Here is a 14292-nt window from a genome sequence, read left to right on the forward strand (position 1 = left end):
TATTGACAATCATTTGGGGTGAGAAGTTTGAAGTATGCAGTGCAACAAAATCTAATTAATATACAAAATATGGACGTATGGGTTGGATTGCATGTATGGGTTTTACAGTAGTACACTGTGACGAAATGGTGGGGCAAAAATATGGGCCCCTTTGCATTATTTTGCTTAGGGCCCCCAAATGGCCTGGGCCGGCCCTGTGTATTACAATTGGGCTGCTTATCCCCAATTGTAAAAACATAATTATCTGCTGTGTCTACCGAGCTCCTGATTCAAATGTCCAGCTTACTGAGTATATGGAAAATATACTGTATAAAACAAATAATAAGCATGTTTTTTGTTGTGGAGACATTAATCTTGGGATAAAATATGTACAACATGTTGTTTGATTTTCCTCGTACATTCATGTCTGATTAAACTGTTACAGTGATCTTTGTGTGCGCCAATTGTTGCCACCATGTACACCTTAGGAATGTATCCTTATTAGAAAAGCATTTTGAGTCACTACTCACACCAGCTGTGATAACACAATCACTTTTGCCACACACATAGCCACAACAAAATGATCCCACAGCAAACAGATGCTAAAATGTCAGGGACATGACAAAGCAACCTTGTACACCCTGAAATTAATCGAGCTGCTTGACTGGACGCTGAGTTCTTGTAAACCCAGATTGTTGATTGTGTTATTGTACAGTTTGTGGCCATCTGATGTATGTACCATGTCTGAGTGTGCGTCTTTAGTTGTATGGGGGACAGGAAACTGATAAGCATATGCTTCCTCCCGTCTGCCTTTGTCTTCTTCGGTTCCTTCGGGCAAATCATATCACATTTTGTAATTGTCAATGATTGTCAATGATACCGATGATGATGATGATGACAATAAATATCTCATTCATTCACTCATTCATTCAAGCGTTTGGAATAAAAAGAAATTCACGTCAGTGGACTCTAAAAATATCAATTTAATGTGATAAACATCTCCTCATTTGAGTCATAACTATCACTAACTCAATTTTGAAGGCTCAGAAGTTTGTAAATATTACGTTGAAAGTTCACTCTTTATCAGACTGTATTGCTTCTGTTGAAATTCTTCCATCAGGCAACAAAAAATGGAATCAGTTCATTTTAAAGGGCAACTGAAGAGCTTTCCAGATTTTGGTGTAATTTTACGAATATAAACTTTGGACGAGTTCGTCAAAACAACCATGACATTATCAACACGTAATTGCAAGGATAATTTGCGTTTTTCTCTTTTTTTTTTAGTTTTTTTGCACTCCGTTAAATGTCCCTTCCCAAACGTGTGACGTAAATTCCCCGACGCAACAGAAGACGAGTATCCACAGCTAGCATAGCAGACACAACTATGTCAGTGATATTTCCACCAAAGGTAACCATTCAGGATCGCTCTTTCGTGACGCTACTGATGGTAAAAAACCCCAGGAAAGATGATCTACAATTAATCCCTACATGTTTAAACCTGAGGCGTCAGATGACGACGACACAGCAGATGTCGTCATGACGCCAATTGACAGCTCGACTCTTCACGAACGGGAGAGTGAGTGATAAGTCTAAGTCCAGCATTGTGATTTTTCTATTTGAGAGAATGCGATTACATGGTTGTATATATTTTCCATGCTCTCCACATAGCTAAAACTGGATATTAGGTTATGGGATAGCGCCTACCGATCTAAAGATGGTAAAGCTAGCCCAAATGTGGCTAAATAAATGATAGATGTTATTGATTTTTCAAAATAAATGACAAAACGATTTTATTTTCCAGGTGTTGTTGTAAACCTTCAAGTAATTACCCTTCCAAGAGTATGCCTGTGTCGTCAGGAGATCCCAGACGTGAGAGCCAAACTTGAGGAGGCTGAAGCACTGACAGGGGCATGAATTACATTAAAAAAATAAAACCATAAATTGTAAACAACATTGACATATGTTACATACGGCGCGTCCCTCGTTGCTGCGGTGTTGCTACGGCCATAACTCAAAAACTACGCGGTCGATTATTTTTTTTATTTTTTTTTAATGTGACTTTTTGAGACAGCGAATGATGCATTTAATACAATTCAACTGAGTACAACACTCAAGAACGAAATCCGAAAAGCTCTTCAGTTGCCCTTTAAAGCATTGAAGCTTCTCAGGCTCAGTTTAGACTTTCTCGCCAGCAATGAGCCTTACTTATTCCAAATGTACGAAAGAAGAAGAGTTCAAGGAAGAACTACATTTAGGCAAAAAGAGGTTAATTAAAAAAGCATTTGTTGGCACTTCTTTGTTGTGACGTATTTTTCTACATGCAAAAAGACCAGATATGACAAAAACATTGGATTTGTGCATTAAGACCTGCGGTATGAACCTGGCCTAAGAGGTCAAATGCCAACAGTTTTGAAGGAGCTGCAGTTACTGGAGGGATTTATTAGTGAGACTAATTTGAGCACTGATGTTCCGAGCCTACTTGGTGGCCTGGGAGACAAGATATGATGCCAACAGTCATAGCCGATAAAATCTAGCTAACAACTACGAAAATACAAGTGTGAACGACCGTAAAAAACGGACACAAAAACACATTTAACACAACTATTCCTACACCTTGCTATGTGAGCAATGTTCACGATCTACAGTGGGGCAAATAAGTATTTAGTCAACCACTAAGTGTGCAAGTTCTCCCACTTGAAAATATTAGAGAGGCCTGTAATTGCCAACATGGGTAAACCTCAACCATGAGAGACAGAATGTGAAAAAAAAAAAAAAAACCTGAAAATTGTTTGATTTTTAAAGAATTTATTTGCAAATCATGGTGGAAAATAAGTATTTGGTCAATACCAAAAGTTAATCTCAATACTTTCTAATGTACCCTTTGTTGGCAATAACAGAGGCCAAACGTTTTCTGTAACTCTTCACAAGCTTTTCACACACTGTTGCTGGTATTTTGGCCCATTCCTCCATGCAGATCTCCTCTAGAGCAGTGATGTTTTGGTGCTGTCGTTGGGCAACACGGACTCTCAACTCCCTCCACAGATTTTCTATGGGGTTGAGATCTGGAGACTGGCTAGGCCACTCCAGGACCTTGAAATGCTTCTTACGAAGCCACTCCTTTGTTGCCCTGGCTGTGTGTTTGGGATCATTGTCATGCTGAAAGACCCAGCCACGTCTCATCTTCAATGCTCTTGCTGATGGTAGGAGATTTTCACTCAAAATCTCTCAATACATGGCCCCATTCATTCTTTCCTTTACACAGATCAGTCGTCCTGGTCCCTTTGCAGAAAAACAGCCCCATAGCATGATGTTTCCACCCCCATGCTTCACAGTGGGTATGGTGTTCTTCGGATGCAATTCAGTATTCTTTCTCTTCCAAACACGAGAACCTGTGTTTCTACCAAGAAGTTCTTTTTCGGTTTCATCTGACCATAACATATTCTCCCAGTCCTCTTCTGGATCATCCAAATGCTCTCTAGCGAACCACAGATGGGCCTGGACGTGTACTTTCTTCAGCAGGGGAACACGGCCGGCAGTGCAGGATTTGAGTCCCTGGCAGCGCATTGTGTTACTGATAGTAGCCTTTGTTACTGTGGTCCCAGCTCTCTGTAGGTCATTCACTAGGTCCCCCCGTGTGGTTCAGGGATTTTTGCTCACCGTTCTTATTATCATTTTGACGCCACGTGGTGAGATCTTGCATGGAGCCCCAGATCGAGGGAAATTATCAGTGGTCTTGTATGTCTTCCATTTTCTAATAATTTCTCCTACAGTTGATTTCTTTACACCATGCGTTTTACCTATTGCAGATTCACTCTTCCCAGCCTGGTGCAGGTCTACAATTTTGTCTCTGGTGTCCTTCGACAGCTCTTTGGTCTTGGCCATTGTGGAGTTTGGAGTGTGACTGACTGAGATTGTGGACAGGTGTCTTTTATACCGATAATGAGTTAAAACAGGTGCCATTAATACAGGTAACGAGTGGAGCCTTATTAGACCTCATTAGAAGAAGTTAGATCTCTTTGACAGCCAGAAATCTTGCTTGTCTGTAGGTGACCAAATCCTTATTTTCCACTCTAATTTGGAAATAAATTCTTTAAAAATTAAACAATGTGATTTTCAGTTTTTTTCCCACATTCTGTCACTCATGGTTGAGGTTTACCCATGCTGACAATTACAGGCCTCTCTAATCTTTTCAAGTAGGAAAACTTGCACAATTGGTGGTTGATTAAATACTTATTTGCCCCGCTGTATATGCTGCGCCTTTAAGTCACTTTACAAGGCATACTCACATCATCATTGAAGGAGCCGACAAATGAACCGGGAAACGCAGGACCGGAAACACACAAGCAGTTTCCAAAATAAAAGTGCTGCTCTGCAAGAAAGTAAGGTAATTAAACGGCTAAACCAGGGGTCTCCAAACCGGTCCTCGAGGGCCGCAGTGGGTCCTGATTTTTGTCCATACCGATCAAGCACAGACTTTTTAACCAATGTGGTTTCTACTAAAACAAGCAGCACCAGACTGTAATCAACCGATTACACTTATAAAACACCAGATTGGTGAAAAGTTGTGGTCTTGTTTTACTGGAGTGAAATCCTGCACCCACTGCAGCCCTACGTGGAATAGTTTGGCGACCACTGGGCTAAACTATTAAACGACTTGAAGATTTCTTAACAGAAATAATACAAATTGCATACATTATACCATTAGGTCAGATATTTAAGTCAAAAAAAGATTCTTTGCACATTAAGAATCAATGTCAACCCGAGATGAGTGACACTGTTAACTGATCCAACCCCCACCTCTACCTCCTCCTTGTGGTGTTTCGTGCATACAGAAACTGCCGTCTGCAGGGGGAGTCATTGCAATGCTACAAGCGGCAATTATAATAGTAGACTATTACTCGCGTGCATGCGCCGCTAGCAATTTGCCTCCCCGGGCGACCATCCAACCCGCACATGCCAGGAACCGCCATTGCCAAAGAGTCGTGAAAGTCGATCTGGGAAGTGACTAGACTGCATACGAGTGCCAGCAGTGTGGGAGCTGAGGGAGGTGTGATGGCGAGAAATATTGTGAAGATAGAAGTGGAAGGATCTGGTGATGTTGTTAAAATGGGAGCGGAAGGAGATTGTGCTGTCAAGGCTGACACCCAGAGTTGAGAAGAGATAGGTACATTATTAGTGGAAATAGGATAAAATATACTGTAAATATTATTAGTGGAAATAGAGAAATTATTGTATTTAGCGAGCATGGCGGGGGTGCCTACTTAAAGGACTTCTGATTTTGAGCTATTGAGGAGAGCCATGAATTGATGTCTTGTAAAAAGAGGGTGAGAGAGGAAGGAGGAAGGTTGGTTTCAAAGAAATACAGAGCTGGATGTTAAATATCAACTTTTAGAAGTAAAATACTGAAAAGCAATAAGCAGGAAGAAGTTATGGAACAATCTCAAAAGAAAGACCTGTAATGCAGTTTATTCAATTGAAAAAAAAAAAAAAAAAGAATATTGGGTAGTTGTGAAAAAGAACAGGACCTGAAAAATCATTTCAACAACTTTTTGAAAGAGAGGCTGAAAGGAAACTGAAAGAAATTGAAATACTTTTTCCACTGTAAATGCGTGGCAGGACTATCTTGTCACAGACAGCAATTTAAAGGTTTTTTTCCCCAGGGTGCCTTCTTTCAAATGATATTAAATGTCCCTTCTGAGCAAATCGTTTACCATCTAGTGAGCGGGCAAAAGGTTTCTCTCCAGAGTGTCTTATTGCATGTCTGTTTAACGTTCTCTTCTGACAAAATCTTTTATGACAAACTGAGCAGGGAAAAGGCTTTTCTCCAGTGTGTGTACGCGTGTGTCTTATTAACTGATGCTTCAGACAAAATTTTTTCCCACATAAGGAGCAGGCGAAAGGCTTCTCTCCAGTGTGTGTGCTTGCGTGCTTGTTTAAATTTCCCTTCTCGGCAAATGTTTTACCACAACATGTGCAGACAAAAGGCTTTTCTCCAGTGTGTGTACGCTCATGTTTTTCTAAATGAGCCTTCTGAGAAAACCTTTTGTCGCAAAGTGTGCAGATGAAAAGCTTCTCTCTATTGGGTTTGTTCAATTTTCCCTTCTCGGTGAATGGTTTCCCACAAAATGTGCCGACAAAAGGCTTTTCTCCAGAGTGTGTACTCTTATGCTTTTCTAAATGAATCTTCTGAGAAAATCTTTTATCGCAAAGTGTGCAGACGAAAGGCTTCTCTCCGGTGTGTGTACGCTGATGCCTTTTTAAATAAGTCTTCTGCGAAAATCTTTTATCGCAAAGTGTGCAGGTGAAAGGCTTCTCTCCAGTGTGTGTGCTAATGTGTTTGTTTAAATTTCCCTTATCAGTGAATCGTTTACCACAAGATGTGCAGGCAAAAGGTTTTTCTCCAGTGTGTGTACGCGTATGCTTTTCTAAATGAGCCTTCTGAGAAAATCTTTTGTCGCAAAGTGCGCAGGCGAAAGGCTTCTCCCCAGTGTGCGTGCTTGTGTGTTTGTTCAATTCCCCCCTGTCGGTAAATCGTTTTCCACAACATGTGCAGACAAAAGGCTTTTCTCCAGTGTGTGTACGCGTGTGTCTTGTCAACCGATACTTCCGACAAAATCTTTTGTCGCAAAAGCAGCAGGCGAAAGGCTTCTCTCCAGTGTGTGTGCTTGTGTGTTTGTTTAAGTTTTCCTTCTCCGTGAATCTTTTACCACAATATGTGCAGACAAAAGGCTTTTCTCCATTGTGTGTACGCGTATGTATTTTTAAGTGATGCTTCCAAGAAAATGTTTTATCACAAAATGAGCAGGAAAAAGGTTTCCCAACCGTGCATTCTTTTGTGTCTCGTTTAAATGATGACTTGTTTAAGGATTTTGAAGCATTTTGGTCAAAGTCATCATCATCAGTGTTAAAGTCAGAAGAGTGTGACGTTACGTCGTCACTGTCCGAGAGCGGAGCTAACAGTTCGTCCGGTTGCAATCGTCCCTCTCTTTTTGTCTTCAAGTGCTGAAATGAGCTGTCGTCCGAAGGTTCTGCTGCTCCACTCAGGTCGTCATCTTCTTCACTCTTTACACTGAGAGTCATTGGAAACTTGGTGATTTCATCTTCTTGTTCTTCGTCTTTAATGCTGGGGGTCTCTGGCTCCAACTCCTGTTTGATGTATGGCATCTTTGACTCCTCTTGTTTAATGTGGTAGAGATTGCTTATCAGGATAATTATCTTCTACGGTGACATCTGTGGAACACTGTGTGGAAAGAAAAAAAAAAAAAAAAAATCACTTAATTTGCAAAAGTCGAGCCTTTGCCGAATATATATGGCGGAAAACACAGACAAGACTGAAAAAGCAGTTTCAGTTTCTGCTCTAATCCTCTTTAAAAGAAACTACAGTATTTTAAGCCAAAACAACTGTTGTGTTTGATAGAACAATGTCTATATGCTGCCATAGCAGATTCATGGCGCATTAAGCCCGCGAACTCTTTATAATTTGTCCGTTTTACCCTGAAAACCCCCGTTTACAGACGTCGCGCAACCGCTTTTGTTTCAACCCAGCCATAAAAAGAAGGTAAGTAATTATATTCATTATTCAGAATGTCTTTTTTAGCTTAGAATATAGCTAATAAAGCTAATACGGATACATACAGCATGCGTTGCCTTCATTATAATGCTTATGGTGGAAAACACAGACAAGACTGAAAAAGCAGTTTCTGCTCTTGTACTCCTCTTTAAAAGAAACTGCTGTATTTTAAGCCAAAAGAACTGTTGTGTTCGATAGAACAATATGTCAATATGCTGCCATAGCAGATTATTGGCGCATTAAGCCCCAGAACTATTTTTAAATTGTCCGTTTTACCCTAAAACCCCCCGTTTACAGACATCGCGCAACCGCTTTTGTTTCAACCTAGCCATTTAAAAAAGGGTAAGCAATTCTATTTATTATTCAAAATGTCTGTCATTTTTAGCTTAGAATCATTAATTGATGTCTAATATTTAGTTTAAAAAAAAAAAAGACTTTAAAAAAATATTCACGCGCATATTTTAAACTTTTAAAACAAATTACGTGACAAAGAAAAATTTGGAGTCTGTAAAAAAGTCACGGATGTCTACCTCATAACTATCGCTTGATTTTTTTTTTTTGCTACTGTCGCATTTTCTCCGATATGTTAGATGATAAATAATCCATCCAAACAATGAAAAATTGAAAAATTACATTTAAAAGGGTAACTATATGAAAAACAAAATCTCAACCACTCCTTGGTGTCTGCGATTTCTGCATTGCGACCCTTGTTATACGACCATGTTTCACCCATAAAACCCCCAAAACATCTGGCTGTGGCCATTCACAGCTGTGTCTTGACACTCGGTGATACATGCTACATGGAGTTTTTGGATCGAAACAAGATAAGTACATGATAATATCTCATTAAAATCTTGACAATTCTGCTCTCGCCTCCAGTTAGGGTTTTGCTGTTTAAAATGTTTCTTTTTTTTTTTTTTTTTTTAAATGCCCTCCAGTTCAAAATGTTTCTTCCCCCAGAAAATTGAGATTTTAAGCTTTCCAATGATGCATCATACATGCATATCGGACAATTTTGAAATTTGGCCAAATTGGGGGTCTCAGAGCGGAACTTCAAGTCACCTGAGTGTTTTCTGCCAATGGAACATTTTCATGCTGCATATATTTATACTGCCACTAAGAACGCTTTAGCTGTAGATATTCGTCCAGACTTTATTTCGTGACTTTATTACTTACTACCTTTGATGACGATAGATGGAATTGTTAACTCATTAGCCGCCACTTACGGCGCTAGACGTCCAATTCATTTGGACCGGGAGGGGTGAATGAATGTACATCTAGTGCCGTCGACGGCACCGAAAGATGAGCATTCAAAGCCATTCTTTTGTGGGCATTTATAGTTCACTTCCTGTTCATTTTAGGGCAGTGGTCTCAAACCGGTCCTCAAAGGGCCGCAGGGGGTACTGGATTTTATTCCAACCAAACGAGACAAATACCTTTTCACCAATCTGGTTTCTTACAAGTGTAATCAGTTGATTGCAATCAGGTGCTGCTTATGTTAGTAGAAACCTCATTGGTTGAACTGTTTGTGCTGGATCTGTTGGAACAAAAACCAGGACCCACTGCGGCCCTTTGTGGAGTCGGTTTGAGACCGCTGTTTTAGGGCATTTACAGGTCACCTCCTGTTCATTTTGAGTAACTTCCTATTCACTTGGGGACATTCTTGAGTCACTTCCTTTTCAGTACACCAAAATCCACAAGACGTGACCTGAAAATGCCTCAAAATCAACAGGAAGTGTGCGTCACTTCCTGTTGATGAAATGGTCCAAAAAGGAGTGACTGAAAATTAACAGGAATTTCATGTGAAATGCCCCAAAATGAACTCATTGCCTGGCATTGGCTGCCTATGATGGCCTAAAACAACAGTATTTGATGCGCTGCCACCCTCCCATAACAAATGGACTGGACGTCTACTAGTGATATTCACAGCAGAAGGATGAAAATAGTTTTTTCTGTTTATTATATATGTTAGTCATATATGGGAATTTTGCCTTACAGTCACAATCAGATCGTCACTGAATCACTGAAAACAACTAATGTCAATATCTTACTCTTATTTTCTTTCTTTTTTCAGTACCGCGTCGTGGCCTGAATCTCCTCTCCTCATCTTTAAGACAAGTCGGGAAGCGTCTTTTACAATTAAAAATAATTACTCCAATGTTAACCGAGCGACCCTCCCACCTTTAATAAAATTTACAAATCGGAAATGGCATTAAGCTAAAGCAATCGAAATGCGTGAACGTGGCTTGCCTAGCGAGCAAATCTCGACAAAACGAAGTTAGGTATTCCTAGGAAGCTTCAACATAAGGCCAAACGACTTCCACTAAACTGAAAGATGGGACGTTTTAGTCCACTAAATTCTTATTTGGGTACTTACCCGAGGAGAATGCTTTGAAAGAGCTCGTTTGGTTCGGAGAAGAGAACTGGAAAAAACTGCAAATCCCAAATAGGTAAACAAACGTTGCGTCAAGTGAACCGGAAGTAGAAACGTTCAGGCACTTAAACTTCAGTGTAATACGTTTGACTTGAAAAAATATTTAATCAATCTGAAAAACAAATTCGAATTTAGGCCATAACCATCACCAACTCAATTTTGAAGGCTGATAATTGAGAATTTTTTAAAATAGTTTTTTGGTCTTTATGGAACTTACTGTACTGCTTCCGCCGATATTCTTCTAAGGAATATAACAACGAACTTGCTTAATTTTAAAGCATTGAAGTTTCTCAGGCTCACTTGGTTGATCTTTTCACATTTACCATGAGCCCCAATTATTCCAAAATTACCAAAACAGAAGAATACGCGAAGACCAACTGTACATCGAGGCGAGGAGAAAGAACGGCCAGGAGAGGTCGCTCTTGGCAGTAAACGTCCGCTCAAAGCAGGTGTTTCAATTGACTTTGATAAATAAAATGTATACTTGCTTATATAAATATATGTTTTTTTTTTTTAATTATATATATATATATATGTAATTATATATATGTATATGGCGGAAAACACTCAGGTGACTTGAAGTTCCGCTCTGAGACCCCCAATTTGGCCAAATTTAAAAACTGTCCAATATGCATGTGTGATACATCAATGGAAAGCTTAAAATCTCAATTTTCTGGGGGAAGAAACATTTTGAACTGGAGGGCATTGAAAAAAATGTTTTTTAAACATCAAAAGCCTATCTGGAGGTGAGATCACGCGAGAGCAGAATTAAAGACGCCATGAATTTAACGAGATATTATCACATACTTACCTTTTTTCGATTCATAAACTTCATGTATCACTGAGTGTCAAGACACAGCTGTGAATGGCCACAGCTGGATTTTTGGGGGATTTTATGGGTGAAACATGCTAATATAACAAGTGTCGCGATGCAGAAATCACAGACAACAAGGAGTGGTTGAGATGCTCATTTTCATATATTTACCCTTTTAAACGTTTTTTTTTCCTTCAATTTTTCTTTGTTTGGATCGATTATTTATCATCTAACATATCGGAGAAAATGCGACGGGAGCAAAAAAAATACAATTAAGCAATAGTTATGAGGTAGATATCTGTTACTTTTTTACAGATGCCATTTTTATACATTGTGACGTCATTTGTTTAAAAATTTAAAATATGCGAGAGAATAATTTTTAAAAGTCTTTTTTTTAAACGAAATATTAGACATCAATTAATGATTCTATGCTAAAAATGACGAACATTTTGAATAATAAATATAATTAGTTACCTTCGTTTTATGGCTGGGTTGAAACAAAAGCGGTTGCTCAATGTCTGTAAACGGTGGTTTCCAGGGTAAAAGGGACAAATTAAAAATATTTCCGCGGGCTTGATGCACCAATATATATATATATATATATATATATATATATATATATATGTATTAGGGCTGCAGCTATCGATTATTTTAGTAGTCGATTAATTGATGAACTAGTTAGTTCGAATAATCGAGTAATCGGATAAAGAACATAAAAAATTAAAATACCTGAGCTGAGCCTCAAACGGTATAAAGAATTAATAAATAAGGATCTAAGTACAACAAAAGAACAATTGGCTAACTCAAATAGCAAAAGTCCGCTAGCTTAAATGCTAACTTTTTTTTTTTTTTTACAATGCTCTTAACAAATGGTTCAGGCAATATACTAGTACATATAAACTAAATTACAAATGCATTAAAAAACATTAACTCGAACAAAAACTAGCTTACGTTGGTCTTAATAGAGAGCAGCTGGATTCAGCCATGTGAAATGACGCAGACCAAACACTTTCAAAATAAACCATTACAATGCCACTTCAATTAAACGAATACTCGAAGTAACAAAATTTAATTTGAATTTTTTTCTAATCGAATACTCGAGTTAATCGATTAATCGTTGCAGCACTAATATATACATATATATATATATATATACATATATATATATATATATATATATATTACATTCTATAATATAAGTGAATTGGTAAATTAATACAATGCTCATAAAACACTAATCAACTCAAAATAAAAAATCAATAGTTCATTTTTGGATCGAACAGAAAAGAGCTCGAAAAATGGTTCACAATTGAGGAAGTTAAAAATAATAACAATAATGAAAAGTTCAAGTAATTCTACAATAAATCAGATTGGAAAATATGACAATGTAAAACACAGGTAGTCCCCGGGTTACGAACGAGTTCCGTTCTTAGGCTAGCGATATAAACCGAATTTTCATGTAAGTCGGAATTAACTCCTTAAGTACCCCGAGATACCCCCTGAACCTCAAAATACCTGTCCAAAAACATATATGATTCGACATATTAATAGGATAAAGTAATAAAAATAAGATACTGTGAGGTACATTGTGTCAAATGCTGTTATATTCAATGACTATTCCGGCTTAAAAAAAACCAAAAACAATTTGGGCTTTACTCGCAAGTGAGCCGTCTTGCAGAGAGAAAAGGACACTGTGGAGAGAGGAGGGAGGCAAGAAAAGGGGGATATCATGGCTGCACAGGTCGCCAGTGTCCCCTCTCTTAACGCGAGCCCGCCAAACAACAACAAAAAATCGGATTGACACTTGCAAGAGGAGTCCGCACCGGGGACTATTAGCTCTATTACTTTGGGCTACACAAGTAATTAATTTTTTCCTCTTTATTGTACATACTAAATTTTACTCTTTTTTTTGTCAGCAATGCCAAAAGTAACTCTACCACTTTCACCAGTGAGACGTTGCAACAATAATTACATGACTCAACATTATACCATTCAGACTCAAGCTTGCCGTTCTATGATCACGCCGGCCTGTTCAATCATGTGAAGTCCTTAAAGCACATGGAAAAATTCAATATTTGACATATAACGCTGCCTACAAACATGTATCGAATGCGGATTTTAAACTCTCTCGCAGTTTTTATTTGGCACCGATTGACCACGGAAAACCTGAGATATGATCCTTTTAATTTCATAGTAGGAACTGTGATGAAACTATTCACTATTCAAACTACAAACTATTTTCACCACTAGAGGACACTCAAGCTCTTTGGACGAATGATGCTTACTTTCTATAGATTGAATTCCAGTGAGAGAAAAACAATTATTTTTTGTATTTCTTTGGCTTAATGTGGTTATGTAATAGGCAGGGGTGAAAGTGGCTAGAATTTCTTGCCGGAACTCCCCGACGTGAAGGTCGCCATGGAATCAGAAATTTTATTTATTTATTTTTTTTTTTTTTTTGGGTGGTGGGTGGTCAAACCCCTTTACTGAAATGCAAAGAAAACTGTTTTAGCACCGTTATTTCTATAACACATACAAAAACTGACTTTCATTCAAAATTGTATTTTTTCAATGATTTGCAAAATAAAAGTTAACAAAAACAGCAATAACCCCAACCTCTATCTCCTAATTTTTATTTTCCCTCATTTCCTCACATACTGAAGGCCGAATTTAAATTGAAGTTAATGTAAACATTTACTTTAAAAAAAAAAAAAAGTTTTTCAATAATAAAGACATAAGTAACATACATTCAAAAAAATAAGTACAAATGACTTATGTTATGCAGAGTGAAATGTATTATATTTTGAAGCTCGCACAAACATAGACTTTTTTGAATTATAAGGAAATGAATAAGTGGCCTAACATAAATGAACAAATATAAGTCCAAAGTGCACATTGAGAGCTAAGATGTTCTGAACCTCCCCATCAGAGCAAATAAAACTAAATATGATAAATAAGTCTTCTCAACTCTTTCCATGCTCTTAAAGATTTGATCCATTTTATGTTGCATTACCCTTTTTTTGTCGCATCAATTAAACAATTTTTTTTTTTTTTTTTTTTTGCTGTTCCAGAAAATATGCACATTTGAACCAATCAGAGCTAACTATCTGTGTGTGTGTGTGGGTGGGGTGGGGTGGGGTGGGGGGGGGGGGTTCAAGTCATCAGCCAATCAAACGTGCGCTTGAGGGGAAAAAATGGACTGGCACATTCAGCGAGTGGAAAGGGTTCAGTGTAAGTCTGAAGATAATGAAAGTACTGTAATTCACTTAATAATGGGAGGGTCATTTACAAAACATGGATAGACAATCTAAATGACCTATATAACTGAAGTCATTATATAATGTAAATAAGGTTGCTTAAAAGTTGGTGGGGATAATTTGAGCATCCTGAAAAGTTGCTAGTGTTATGTCCCTTCCGTCCCTATGCAAACCTACGCCCTTGGTAGAAACGGATTACGCTACACAAGTACTTTATTTGCTTGTTGTTAACTTGTGT

At 38.2% G+C, this 14292-nt stretch overlaps 1 protein-coding gene across 1 annotated transcript; it reads right to left on the reverse strand.

Moving 5' to 3' along the window:
* Positions 1-5437: 5437 nt before the first annotated feature.
* On the reverse strand, positions 5438-10126 carry LOC130916501 (gastrula zinc finger protein XlCGF57.1-like). Its single transcript, XM_057837277.1, has 2 exons — positions 9927-10126; positions 5438-7219 (listed from the first exon to the last, which is right to left on the reverse strand). Exon 2 carries the CDS (start codon positions 7141-7143, stop codon positions 5620-5622), a length of 1524 nt encoding a protein of 507 aa, XP_057693260.1. The 5' UTR covers positions 7144-7219; positions 9927-10126; the 3' UTR covers positions 5438-5619.
* Between the last annotated feature and the right edge of the window lie 4166 nt (positions 10127-14292).

This window comes from Corythoichthys intestinalis, chromosome 1 (assembly GCF_030265065.1).
Source record: "Corythoichthys intestinalis isolate RoL2023-P3 chromosome 1, ASM3026506v1, whole genome shotgun sequence".
NCBI classification, from domain to species: Eukaryota; Metazoa; Chordata; class Actinopteri; order Syngnathiformes; family Syngnathidae; genus Corythoichthys; species Corythoichthys intestinalis.